Source organism: Neolamprologus multifasciatus, chromosome 8 (assembly GCF_963576455.1).
Source record: "Neolamprologus multifasciatus chromosome 8, fNeoMul1.2, whole genome shotgun sequence".
Taxonomy (NCBI): Eukaryota; Metazoa; Chordata; class Actinopteri; order Cichliformes; family Cichlidae; genus Neolamprologus; species Neolamprologus multifasciatus.
The window spans coordinates 15961068-15973509 of NC_140446.1; the positions used below are offsets into that span (position 1 = coordinate 15961068).

The following is a 12442-nucleotide window of genomic DNA, read 5'->3' on the forward strand; positions in this document are numbered from 1 at the left end:
AGCCTATATCATACAGGTCTCAGCTAGTATAACTTACCAAAATTCTTCTCATAAACATAATTTCTACGTCGTAATACGGCTTATTTGATAAATTCTGGCTAATATCTTAAGATTGGCTGCTTTTATTTTGAAGGAGGAAAGTTTTGTCGCAAAAACCTTTACATCCTGATTCAGTCGGCAACGTCATCAGGTCACGTGACCCATTGATCTTTTGATTTTAAATAATAATAATAATAATAATAATAATAATAATAATAATAATAATAATAATAATAATGTAAAGTATAATATATAAAATTGTTATGATAATAATAATATGTTTATTTTATTGTATATAATACTAACCATTTGTTACCATTTTTTTTTTCAGTTTTTAGTTTTATAATTTCTCTGATTCATTTTTTCTTCCTGTCCTTTGTACTGCTGCTGTAACAAATGAATTCCTCCAATGATGGGTTAAATAACGTTTATGTATAATAGTTTTTTATTATTATTATTATTATTATTATTATTATTATTATTATTATTATTATTATTATAACAACAATAATAGTAATATCAGAAACTGCACCAGATTTGTCTGGGATTCATTCATGACAGGAGTTCATTAATATATTTAGATTTTATTTTTTTTGCAAAAGTTTTTTTCCTTTCCTGGAAACGAAAATGGGAATTCCATTTTTTAGTCTAAATGAGGTATTACACTGCAGGCAGGCCAGTTTAGCATCCAGACTCTTTCCCTTCAGAGGTGTGTTGTTGGAATCATTGCAGAGTGTTTTGCTAACAGTAAAAAGAAATCATCTTAATGGTTTTATATAGCTTTCCAAAACATGTATCATTCAGCTTTTATGGTCCCTTCACAGATATATAGCTTGTCTGTTGCACGTGCACTGATCCAGCTGTGCGCCAATAACAAACCAGCTTGGTGAGATCCACTTTTTCCACTTTTCACTGACTCTGTCGTAAAGAGCTCATGGCTGAGAAGATGACGCCATTTCTCAACAATGTTTAAATACTTCCTTTTCTTTTTTTCATGATTGAGTTTTATTTTGCAGTGCAGTGTCAAACTGTGCTCACTGACAGTGACAGCAGATTTTCTTTTTCACAACCGATTGCCATGGTTTTCACTAGGAAATCACGTCTGCTGCTTGCCACAGCATTTTTTTTTTTTTGGTTTTTTGGTCTTATCTCCAAATATTTTGAATCTTCTGATAATATAAATAACTGTAGATGGTGTCTTCATGCATGCTCAATCAACCCGATTAGTGAATCCCAAAAGGTTGATTCTGTTCATCTGAACGTAGCGTCGTCAGTGGGAGAAACGTTTCGTAACTCATCCAAGTGACTTCTTCAGTCTCAGCTGAGACTGCAACTGACTTAAGAAGTCACTGAACAGAATCAACCTTTTGGGAACTGTAGATGGTCTTCTTCTTCCATCATTTTTCCCTTTAGGTGTCTCCATGGATCATCTGCCACCATCTCACCCTAAAGCTAGCATCCTCTTAAGACACCCCAACCCTCTGTATGTCTTTTTATTGGAACCTTCTCAATAGATCTCCCTTTTTTCCTCCTGGCATCATATTCATTATCCTTTATCCAATATATGACACACAATATGTCTGCCTTTACTCTCTCTATCATATCAGCCAGCTCTCTCCCTTTCTCCTAATTCCTACATTTAAAGTCCCTACTCACCATCTCCACACTCCAACAGCACCAGAGGTGGTTGTTAATAACCTGGACCCCAACCAATCCGACATCTAAATCTTGTTCTTTTTGATCTGGTTGGGGGTGGGGGTTCAAAATTCCCAAATTCTTTGCAATTCTGTCTCAAGAAAAACAATTCCAAATTCTGGAACTTTCTGTATAATATTTTTAATTTAATATGTGAGTTTAAATCATTTGAAAATCTGATTTTGTTGCTATTTTATCCAACAACTTTTGGTTTTACTACTCACAGGGTGTCACATTTATTGGAATCAAGGATTGAAGTAGATCCAAAGGTAGACTACAGTTCTTCTGTTTACTATGTTGGTTTGTACCTTTACCCTGAAAATGTGGTACCCACCCCTGATTTGGGATCATAGATTTATATTGAGAAATGGGATGATGGATAAAGTTCACACTGATAATGCTTCACCATATGCATAATACAGTCAGTCTGTGCTCCACAGTCACCCGGCAGTCCTTTCACCCGCGCTCCCACTTAAACCAAGAGACACAGTGTGGTACGAAAGATAGTGGATTTTATTTGTACTTCTTTATTTGTTACAGTGGAGACACAGTCACAGCAGCAGGAGTGGAAACAGCAGTGAGAGTGAGGTGGGGGGAAAGAAAAATCAAAAACAAAGCTGTTTTGCTTTTGTTTAGCTTTTTTATGCCGCCCACCCAACCACCGTCTTTCACCATCTCTTTCTCTATTTACAAGACTTTTAAAATCGTGCTTTCCTCTTATTACTGTAACCTTTCCTTTCGTACCTGTGTTTAAGAGAGTGACAAAATAAAAGAGAGGGGTAGGCAAACTATTATAGCGCAGTACTCCCACTCTTTTACTGTGCACTCCTGGCCGGTACAAACAGAAGGAGGGATCCATTAAACACTCTGTGCCCGGTTGAGACTAACAGACCGCCGGGGCCAGACTGCTCGCCTGTTTCAAGCAAGTGACTGTGCATGCACCACAGCACCCAAGAGACGTTTTGACCAACCACACTGAACTGCATATGCATATATATGTAGGTATGATGCATGCACTGTTGGCCTCAACACAGGAGGACAGAATGAGTCATGGGCGAGGAGGGGAGGGAAAAGATGGAGGGAGAAGAGGCAGGGACAGAGATAGAGAGAGCGTTTCCGTGTCACAAGATTATTTTTTATTGAAAATAATCCCATGTTCCCCTGTTGGTACTCACACACAAACACCCCCACAGCCTCCTGTCCTCTCACTGAACATCTCGATAGAGGAGACAAGTCTTTTCGTAAGAAGAAAGAGCCGACCCGGGCGCGAGTGTGTGCGAGGAGGATGCTTCATTGGTGGCGTGGAGGAAGAATTAAGGGTATGGACAAGTGTGGGTTTCAACAGAGGTAAGAGATGTCGAGGATTTATTCCTCCTTCTCCTCTCCGTGTGTGATGACGTAGCAGATGTTCTTGTAGTCAACGTTGCCAGCCACATCAGGGGGGAAGGCAGCCCAGAGGTTCTTCATCTGCAGATGAAGAGGAAATGAAGAAATGCGTTACAACCTGGCAAAAAACAAGGGCCAAATCGCGCTGCAAGTCCGATGAGCTCACCTCCTCAGCGGTGAACCTGTCGCACTGGGTGGTCAAGAGCTCCTCGAGGCTGGAGAGGGAAAACGCAGGAAATTTAAGATTAAGATGAAAGATTACAGCAGGAAGAGATGGAAGATAAATGCAAATAAGCTTACAATTCCTTCTTGATGCTGCCAGTGCCCTCGGGGTCCAGGACCTTGAAAGCGCTCACGATGACGTCCTCAGGATCAGCACCTATGAAAACAAAGACATAGAAAAAAATAATAATTCAGAATTATGTTAATCACATAACATTAACTGTTTAGATAAATAACAACCATCACCTTACAGCGCCAAGTATTTCATGAAATAGAATACAAAGGACAACTGATATGTGCCAACACACCCTTCAGCTTCTCGCCGAACATTGTCAGGAACACGGTGAAGTTGATGGGGCCGCTGGCCTCCTTCACCATGGCCTCCAGCTCCTCATTCTTCACATTCAGCTGACCCATGGTGGCCAGCACGTCCCTGAGGTCGTCCTTGCTGATGATGCCATCTCTGTTCTGGTCGATGATTGTGAAAGCCTGGCGCAGACCGGGAGATTAGTCAGAGATTAGATCAGAGTTCAGCCAAACTTCAGCTAAAATAACACTTAATTAAAACCAGTGAAAACTGAGATTCTCACATTTCTCACAAGTCCTTATTATCCAGCTTGTTTTTCATGATTACTTGTGCGAGGCACTCTGCCAATGTAAATGTGTAAATGTGGAGCAGTTAGCTCCTTCTCCTTCCACATAGGAGGGCGTATCACCCAATGAAACCAAAGATGGCATTGCAAACCTTTTGGGACTTGGCAGCTGGTCAGCCACTTGTCTTTCTAAGGTGTTAAAATGGCTTGGGAATGTGAGACAAGCCCCTTGCGACATTTAAGGACAAGGTATTGATTGCAGCTGTCATCCTTTTGCCTTGTGACTAAATCTTATGACCATGTTACCAATGTTCTCTCTGCTTCTGAGGCCTCTTAAGGGTCTGCCAAGCTACTGTTGACATTGTATTGTCTTTCATTTAGATCTGTTACTGAAGAAAACCCCTACAAATGAATCCTGATTTCTATAATCTACTGATAACGGCACTATTTACCTTGTTGATCACAGTGCTAAAACCCCCAAATTCCTTCAGTTTCAACCCTGAGCTCCCCTTCCCCTGTGCACCAGCTGTTGGGCCACATTCCAGTGGAGTCATGGAGCGAGTGTCTCCGAGGAGGATTCCTAAGCTAGCATAGAGCAGAGGTAACTGCTGTCAACAGGAGAGCTGAAATTTACTGTCCTGCCGTGCTGATGGAGGCATTTTTTGCTGTTGTGCAGCTAAAGTGACGAGATCTATATCTTCTGACAGCTCTCTCACGTTACATTCAAGGTCACATGATGGAGTGCTCGGTTACATCACCACCTTAGAAGGTACTGATAGAAAGCTTGAGGTGTGATGAGGAAAAGGTTACCTCCTTGTACTCCTGGATCTGGCTCTGCTCGAACATGGAGAACACGTTGGAGGATCCACCCTCACCCTGCTGCTGCCTCCTCTTGGCTTTCTTGGGTGCCTGTGATATGATGTGAGGTGTAAGAAAATCCATACATACATGACATGAACTAAAGAAGCAGATCCTGGTTAACTCTCAAAATCATCGTATGAAGAAAAATAAATAAATAAAATTTATTCCTGAACAAATTAAGCTTGGATTGGCAGTTTTACCAGTTGAATCTATCTTTGGGGTAATGACTGAATTTTTCCCCCTCTTAAAAAAAATTATAAACTTTGAAACAATCACCCAATTTAGGATAAAACACTATGTAATGTGTTGAGGACTACAATAATAAGGAATAGGTCCTCCCGAACTTTAGCTCAAGGCAGCAGATAACACGAACACTGGGTCCAAATCCAAAAAAGTGGCACTCCTTCAAGTTCACTTCATGGGATGTTGGTAGTCCAGATAGCAAATATCTTAACGATACGCCCATCTCATCATTTTAATGTAGAGAACATCCTAAAGACTTTTTTTAAACCCAATGAAGTGGCCACACTCACCATCTCTCAAGTTTTTGAGGTTGTTGTTGGTCAAGAAGAGAAGCCTACACCAAGCCGATGTGACTGACATGTAGGTATTGAATGCCTGGGGCCTTATATACTAGCCCATAGGGGGCTAACTTTAGCCACACCATCAGGTTTGGCAGGAAAATAGAGCTGGGGTATAGTAAGAGAAAGAGGGAGGAGCGAGGAGGTGGCTGGGGGGATCAGTTTACTGATGATCCAAAATAGGCCGCAGAAGTCTTGGAATGAGGTGAATTCAATGCCAACAATGACTTTGGTGTCATGTGTGGACTAATATGGACAGACGGGACACGGTAAAGGACAACTGAAACATCCCCATTTTACTTACGGAGTCTTTGTTGTGGCTATTTCTGTCAACTTAATATATCTATTGTGAGACTTCAAAGCCCAGTGCGTGATGGCAAAGTGTCGCTGCTTTACTGCTTTAATACAAACACAGATGGGACAGTTACCCCGCAGTCAGCACGGCCCGCTGCCTTCTATTAATTAATACTCCAGTGCTGCTCAATATCTCAGCTAACATTTCTTGAAGTCATCACCTGTCTAAATGATAGGTTTGATCTGAGGTTTGTGGCCATGGGCAGCTCATTAGTGGCCATCAGGGTGTATAAACAGTTGTGAAACCTGAAAACAGTTGGCTGACGGACATTAGTCCAGGTCCAGCAATGACACACGACCACTGGGTCTCTGGAAAAAGTGACCGTGCATCAGTGAGAAATCCAAACAGTCCTTTTAATACTGCCTCAAGTAGCTGGAAATGCTCAGTGGAAAGAATAACATTGACAGTGTGACTGGGAGGGGAACAAAATAGATCACAGAGGCCACCTTTACAGGGACTATAGACAAAACAGGTGCTCACACCCAGGATAGTGAATCATTTTCTCTGTTTTACTGATTCAAGTGTAAGAAAGAAAAAAAGAAACAGGCAAAATGATGATTGGACTAAATGACCAGCTTTACCGCCATGGGTGCACTAATTTGGGTTCCTCCTCGTGGTTCCCAGTATAGTTGCTTTAGGATAGGAGGACAGTGACCCACCCACTAAACCCCATATATGAGCATCATTGGCTGGCCATCAATCACACAACTGTACAGCTTAGGTATGTATGTATTGGTATCCCGCGCTGGCGTGCAGCGATCCTGAGTCTTAGCTGGCTCGTGGGCGTAGCGTTTCACGTGGCAAAATAAGACCTAAATTATCTGCAATGTTTTGTAATTATGGAAAACGAAGCGCCCGATTGGCAAGGAGGAGGTAAAAAATGTGTTGTATGTGAAGCCGATAAGCAGCCAGCTCAGCTGTAGGCTCGAAGGTTGAAAAAAGAAGCAATGCAGACACAGAAGGAGAAAGACCGAGCAAAGACTACGAAGACAAGACAGCTGTACAGACTGAAATAGCCCTGCTGCCCTCCTGCCATTCTGTTTCTCAGCCATTTCGACCCCCTTCTAAAATTTAGCAGACTTCACCCTTCTTGGCCTGCGTTGCCCCCCGAGCCAACTGTCAGTCCTTTTTTACCCTGTCACTGGTCAAATTGTTTAAATCTGTGAGGCAAAATGGACTCATTAGGTCATCAATAATAATAGAGCCCAAAGGGAAATGTTTCCTCGATCGGACAATTCCTGATTTAAAATGGAAATGTGGAAAACTTTCAGCTACTGATTAACTCAGGCCTTTTGAATGGCTGGCACATTTATTTCTTATAAACACGCCAGGTATTATCAGCTCTGAAGTAATGAAGCTGTTATTAATAAGCAAATTTTATATCACCGTTTCACAGTTTCTTTCCTTCTCTGTCCTCAGTGTTTTTACAATGTGTTCACCGTAAAAAAAATCAACAAAAGAAATTTACATTTTCTGCAAATTAACAGAAAATTTCAGTCTAGTTTTAAGCTACCAGGATCCTTTCTGTAATTTAACACATTTATTTCTTACAGTTTAATCCCAAAGAGTCGTGCGGACACATTTCTTTCATTTGCCACAGCAGCATTTCTTTAGTAAATGTGTAGTTAAACATTAAAGGACAGAAAGGGCAGTTTTACTGATCCAGCCTCCTTAAAATCAAAATGTGGTGCATGTGGCCCACAGTGTAACACAGGCTTGACATCCCTGTCTTAAGAGTAAGGTTTTCACCTGAACTGGTTAGCCATAGTATGTCCAGTATAGAGACAGTAGACTAGCTGGAGTAGATGGAGGTCATATTTCAGGTGTGTGACTTTATAAAAATGCCAACTTAGGAAATAACATCATTGCAGTGACAAACAAAGGTTAATAAAACAGATGATTATAGATCATTTATTGACTAATCTATGAAAATGTAAGTAAAAGAGAAACAGCATGTTTCTGGAAGAAAACAAATATAACTATGTCAACCATATATTACCGACACATTTCTAATCCAGTGCACGTATGTATGATAAAGCTTCTCTATAAGTTAAGGGTTAGAAACAAAGCAAACTTTTATCATTCAAAATCTATCAAGTTTTCTTCCTGAACATTCGCACCGCCGTGTCCTTTCTTTGACCACATGACAATCAGTTCCTTTATTTCCTTTCCATAATCTTCATGCAGCTGGTTAAAGTCGTACTCCCCAATCGTCTGAAATGGATCAAACATAGGCACCGCGTTGGCATTCTTTTTCGGTCGCAGTTTGGGTGATTTCTTACTGGCCGTCTTGGATGAAATGGTAAGAGCTTGTAGGTTTGGACAGGAATTCGGGCTGGGTGTTGTTCCCAGCGCAGATGACATGCAGGTGTTTGAGGTCACAAAGACGGCAGCAGGCTGGATGGCGTTGAAATTTGGCATGACAAAAGGTTTGCTTGGTTTATTGGAGAGTGCACCAACTGCATCTGAAGAAAAAAACAGTGAAATATAGAAATTAAGGAGCTGAATGCACATGAAAAGAAAGACAAAATCTGCTCATGCTGCATGTGTACGGCAGAGCTCCATCCACTTGCTCAATGACGCTTTGATCTAACCTTTAACTCTACAATCAGTGGGTGATCTCTTCCAGCTCTGGGCTCTGGAATACTGATTACTGATCACCACATGCTCAGAAAATGTACACAAATAAAGCACTGTGTTGTACATGCTAAGCAAACAGGTACTAATCCAAGTTTTTTCTGTCAGTTTTTCTACATGATAAAAAGAAATGCTGCTTTAGGCTCAAACTGTAAGAAATAAATATGTAAAATTAGCTCTGACTGTGTTGTAATTATAAAATGGAAATTTGGGGGAAATAACAGAATGTCTTTTTTTTTTTTCTTTTTACTGTGAACCTGCTGTAAAAATCATTAATGTCTATAGCATACAATAAAACAAACAAACAAACAAACAAAAAAAAACCTCAGGAAATGTTGTTTAATTGTTTATCTGTTTCTTTATTGACATTAGTGTTACAGGAATGACCATGGGGGAGGTATTTATCACTTGGAAAAGCTGTAAACTTAAAAAAAAAAAATACAGTTAAAAGTTTAACATTTAAAGCTGTTCTTCACATTTTTCAAAGCTCTCCAGTGGGCCAGGTAGGAGTCTTTGGCAGGCCGATTCTGGCCCCCGAGCCTTATGTTTGACACCCCTGAACTAAAGCTTTAGTTTTTTGTTTTTGTAAAACCTCTTTAACTTGATCTTTGTGTCTAGTTTTAGTTTAGTTTTTATTAGTTCAGTTTTAGTTTTAGTCTTTTTTTGATTATAGCTGTAAGAAGGGTGGTTGACTCAAAGTGTGTCACAGAATTCTATCACACAGAAACTCTGGATATTTCCTCTATATTTTCATTTTTATTCACAAAATCGTTTCATTTCACACACACACACACACACACACAGAGAGAGAGAGAGATAAAAGTATTTTTCCCAAGGATTCTTCAGTGTACAGACTAAAGGAGCTGGGGATCGAACCATCAACTTCCCAGTTGGATGGCCCAATCTAGCACCAAACATAAATCTAGTATGCTTTCTGTTTTACGAAAGCTTTATGCTCACACCTCATTGTCAGGACATCAGGTCCATAAATGGATTCAATGACTGATATTAACTTAATTACCACTTAAGTCAATTACTACTTAACAGGTGAAACTAATTGTCATTTTAGCCAGTTTTAAGCAAAATGCCCCCAAATCTGTGAGAGCATGTCAACTTTGTTTTAATGAGACGTGTCTGTATATGATATGAGATCGATTTTGTGGTGGCTATGGGAAATTTATGACCGATCTTTTGAACAAAAGCAGAACGATCAATAACAAATATTAACAATAAAAACTTGATTGAAATAAACTGTGCTGATTACTACTCTGTCAATAGATAAAACATCAGTAGTGATTATAATGATGCGACTGATGCTGCGAGATCATAAAATGTGTGTGTGTGTGTGTGTGTGTGTGTGTGCGCGCGCGCGCGCGCACAGTATGTACCACAGTGTACCAGGTGTCTGATGTAGAGGCAGGAAAATAGTGATGCAACGCCATCGCAGCTGCCCTCCAGAACAAAGGCTGCTCTCTTTAGTCCCCCTCTCCCCAACAAAGATAAACCCGCTCCATCTTTCTGCCCTCACCTCTGTACTTCGACTCCATGTCCACTACAAGCAGGGCCAGGTAGCTGTGGCTGGCTGACAGCAGGGCTTTGATCCAGCTCTCCTGACTGGCCTGGTTCTCCGCGGCAAACTTGTACGTCCGCAGCCCCGGCTCGCTCCACACCAGCGAGAAGGCGAAGTTCTCCTCGGACTCGCACAGCTGGACGGTGCAGCCCTCCAGAACAATCACTCCGACCAGATCCCGGTCGGTCTGCCGGTCTTTGTAGAAGAGGAGGTTCCCCTTCAGCACAAACCAGCGCTTCTGATAGGAAGTCTTGATCTCACCCTGTGTGTGTGTGTGTGACAGTTGTCTTTTACTGACTGCTGTACAAACGCCTTGTGTACTCAATTTCTTACATAACTGATTTGAGGAAACAGGCAACCCAGTGGGAGGTGAAATGTCACAGAGATTTTGAAAGCTGAACTTAAAAACAGTTTAAAAAAATCCCCTCTCAGTTTATTTACTTTAGATGACCTCACTACCCTTTCTGTTTGTTTTTCAAAATAATACGTTAATCAGGTTCCCTGTAAACCTGAGCCAGGGCGTCTCACCTTCTTGTACAGGTACCCTTCCTTATCCACAGGTGAGTTGCAAGATTCAAAATAGGTGAGGACTTTTTCATCAATCTTCATTTCAACATCTCAGTGTGCCCGGAGCAAAATCTGCCACGCACACACCACAGATCGACAGAAAGAAAAAGAAAGACTTTATGTACTTCCTCATGTTATTGCTGTGACTATTTATAATTATGGAGAAGTTATGTCAACAATATTTTAATGACCCATTGTCGCCCAGCGGCCAAATAAACGCCATTTCCCGCGTTTTAAACAAGGAAATGCATTCATATCTCGGCGTTCATACTGCTTTCTTATCTACAACGGAAACTTAAATGCAGTCGTGTTTCGCTCGTATTCAGTCGAAAACACGGCGATCGCCATGAATAAGACGAGTTTTTTAAGTAAGGTTTTTACGCGCGCCTGTAGTAACACAAACTTACTCAACACCAGTCTCCGTTGGCAATACGCCTAAAAGTTGAGAAACAGAGAGGCCGATGAGTTTCTCATATCCACATGGTTCTTGTTTACTCACCTCTGTGAAATGGGAAAATGAAGCCGTTCCTCTGTGAGCGTCTGAGTCAATCAATCGCTTCCTGGTAAGGTGAGCGCAGCTACACGTAAACACTTTAAATAAATGGGCTGGTCCCCGGGCTTTATTACTTAGAAACCCTGTCAGTTTACCCAAATCAGTTGTAAATGTGTCATACTTGTAAAATCGGCTCCTTTGATGCAGTTAAAAGCAATTCAAATGCTGAAGTTTGGAACAGCTGTTGTGTAATTTAGCGGTTTCGTCTTGCAGAGGGGCCTTCTTACAAAACCTGCATTGCTTCATGCTGTTTTTATTTAAAAGTACTTTAAAATTTCATACGAATGAGGATCAAAAATCGACCTTCTTGATTAATGAAAATGGTCTTCTTGATTGGTGAAAACTTGATAACATAAATGCACACAATGAACAACGATAAACAAAATTATAGTGTCTCGAGCCACCCCTGATCCACAGTCAAAGCTGTGGATGTTGGATGTTACATTCTCTGTGAAGGTGACCCCACACTGCTCCAGTAATAATGAGGTCCAGGCTCCGGGGAGGCCAATCCACTGTGTGTTTTTCCATCCAGGTGCTTCTACTGCGTTGACAGTGTGTTTGGATCATTGTCATGTTTAAAAGTGAAGCTGTTACCAAGCTGATATTTCCCACGTGCAATTTTATGGTGGATCAAACCTGATGGTAGTTTTCTGCTTCCATAATTCCATCATATGATTGTTGGGGGTTTCTCCGTATTATTGTAGGGCCTTTACCTTACAATATAAAGCAGCTTGGGGTAGCTGTTGTTGTGATTTGTGGTTATTTAAATAAAACTGAATTGAAATGAATCAGTTTTGACAGGACCGCCAATGCGAGTGGCGGAAATGCAGCTCCAGACATGACAGAGCCGCCACCGTGTTTCAGTGACTGTAAAGACTCACTGTTGTGTCTCCCTCCTGACCTTCAGCATTTTAATTCATCACTCCATAAATCCTCTTATGTAAGAAAAGTATTTTCAGATATTGTTTATCTTCTGTAGATAGTTTTGTAAGTCTGCTACTTCCTAATTTCTCCTCCACTTGTCCAGTTTAAGGACACACTGCACACCACACTGTTATGTCAGGGTTTTGGCTAATAGCTCTTTGGGAATGAGCCGGCTGGTACAAAAATGCAATTTTATGCCTGTTAAACTTTTATCTTTGGTAATATTTTTGTAGATTACACTCAAAAAATATGACGTTTTTAGGCCACTAATAACTACAGACACAATTAAAAACTGATTTTTTTGCTAAGTTGTCTGTTATGTGTGGTTCACCCCTTGAATTATGCACATTTTTACGCTACAAAGACTGGAGTGGAGTGAAACAGCAGCGAATGTCCAAATAGAAACCTCCAGAAAGCCTGGAGAACTATTACTCAAGACCGTTTAAAAAAATGACAAAA

General features: G+C 40.8%; 2 protein-coding genes across 3 annotated transcripts; both read right to left on the bottom strand.

Annotated features, from left to right (window-relative positions):
• Nucleotides 1–2229: 2229 nt before the first annotated feature.
• Nucleotides 2230–5459, bottom strand: mylpfb (myosin light chain, phosphorylatable, fast skeletal muscle b). The gene is made up of 6 exons (XM_085170035.1): nt 5330–5459; nt 4746–4844; nt 3651–3831; nt 3421–3499; nt 3287–3335; nt 2230–3201 (listed from the first exon to the last, which is right to left on the bottom strand). Exons 1-6 carry the CDS (start codon nt 5330–5332, stop codon nt 3100–3102), a joined length of 513 nt encoding a protein of 170 aa, XP_085026161.1. The 5' UTR covers nt 5333–5459; the 3' UTR covers nt 2230–3099.
• LOC146512747 (sesquipedalian-1-like) lies at nt 4740–11133 on the bottom strand. 2 transcript variants are annotated; one of them, XM_085170033.1, is made up of 5 exons: nt 11006–11133; nt 10468–10578; nt 9898–10201; nt 5330–8197; nt 4740–4844 (listed from the first exon to the last, which is right to left on the bottom strand). In XM_085170033.1, the coding sequence occupies exons 2-4, from the start codon at nt 10546–10548 to the stop codon at nt 7812–7814; spliced, it is 771 nt and encodes a 256-aa protein (XP_085026159.1). In that variant the 5' UTR covers nt 10549–10578; nt 11006–11133; the 3' UTR covers nt 4740–4844; nt 5330–7811. The 2 variants fall into 2 exon arrangements, with proteins under 2 accessions (XP_085026159.1, XP_085026160.1); XM_085170034.1 differs by having other exon boundaries at nt 10914–11015.
• Between the last annotated feature and the right edge of the window lie 1309 nt (nt 11134–12442).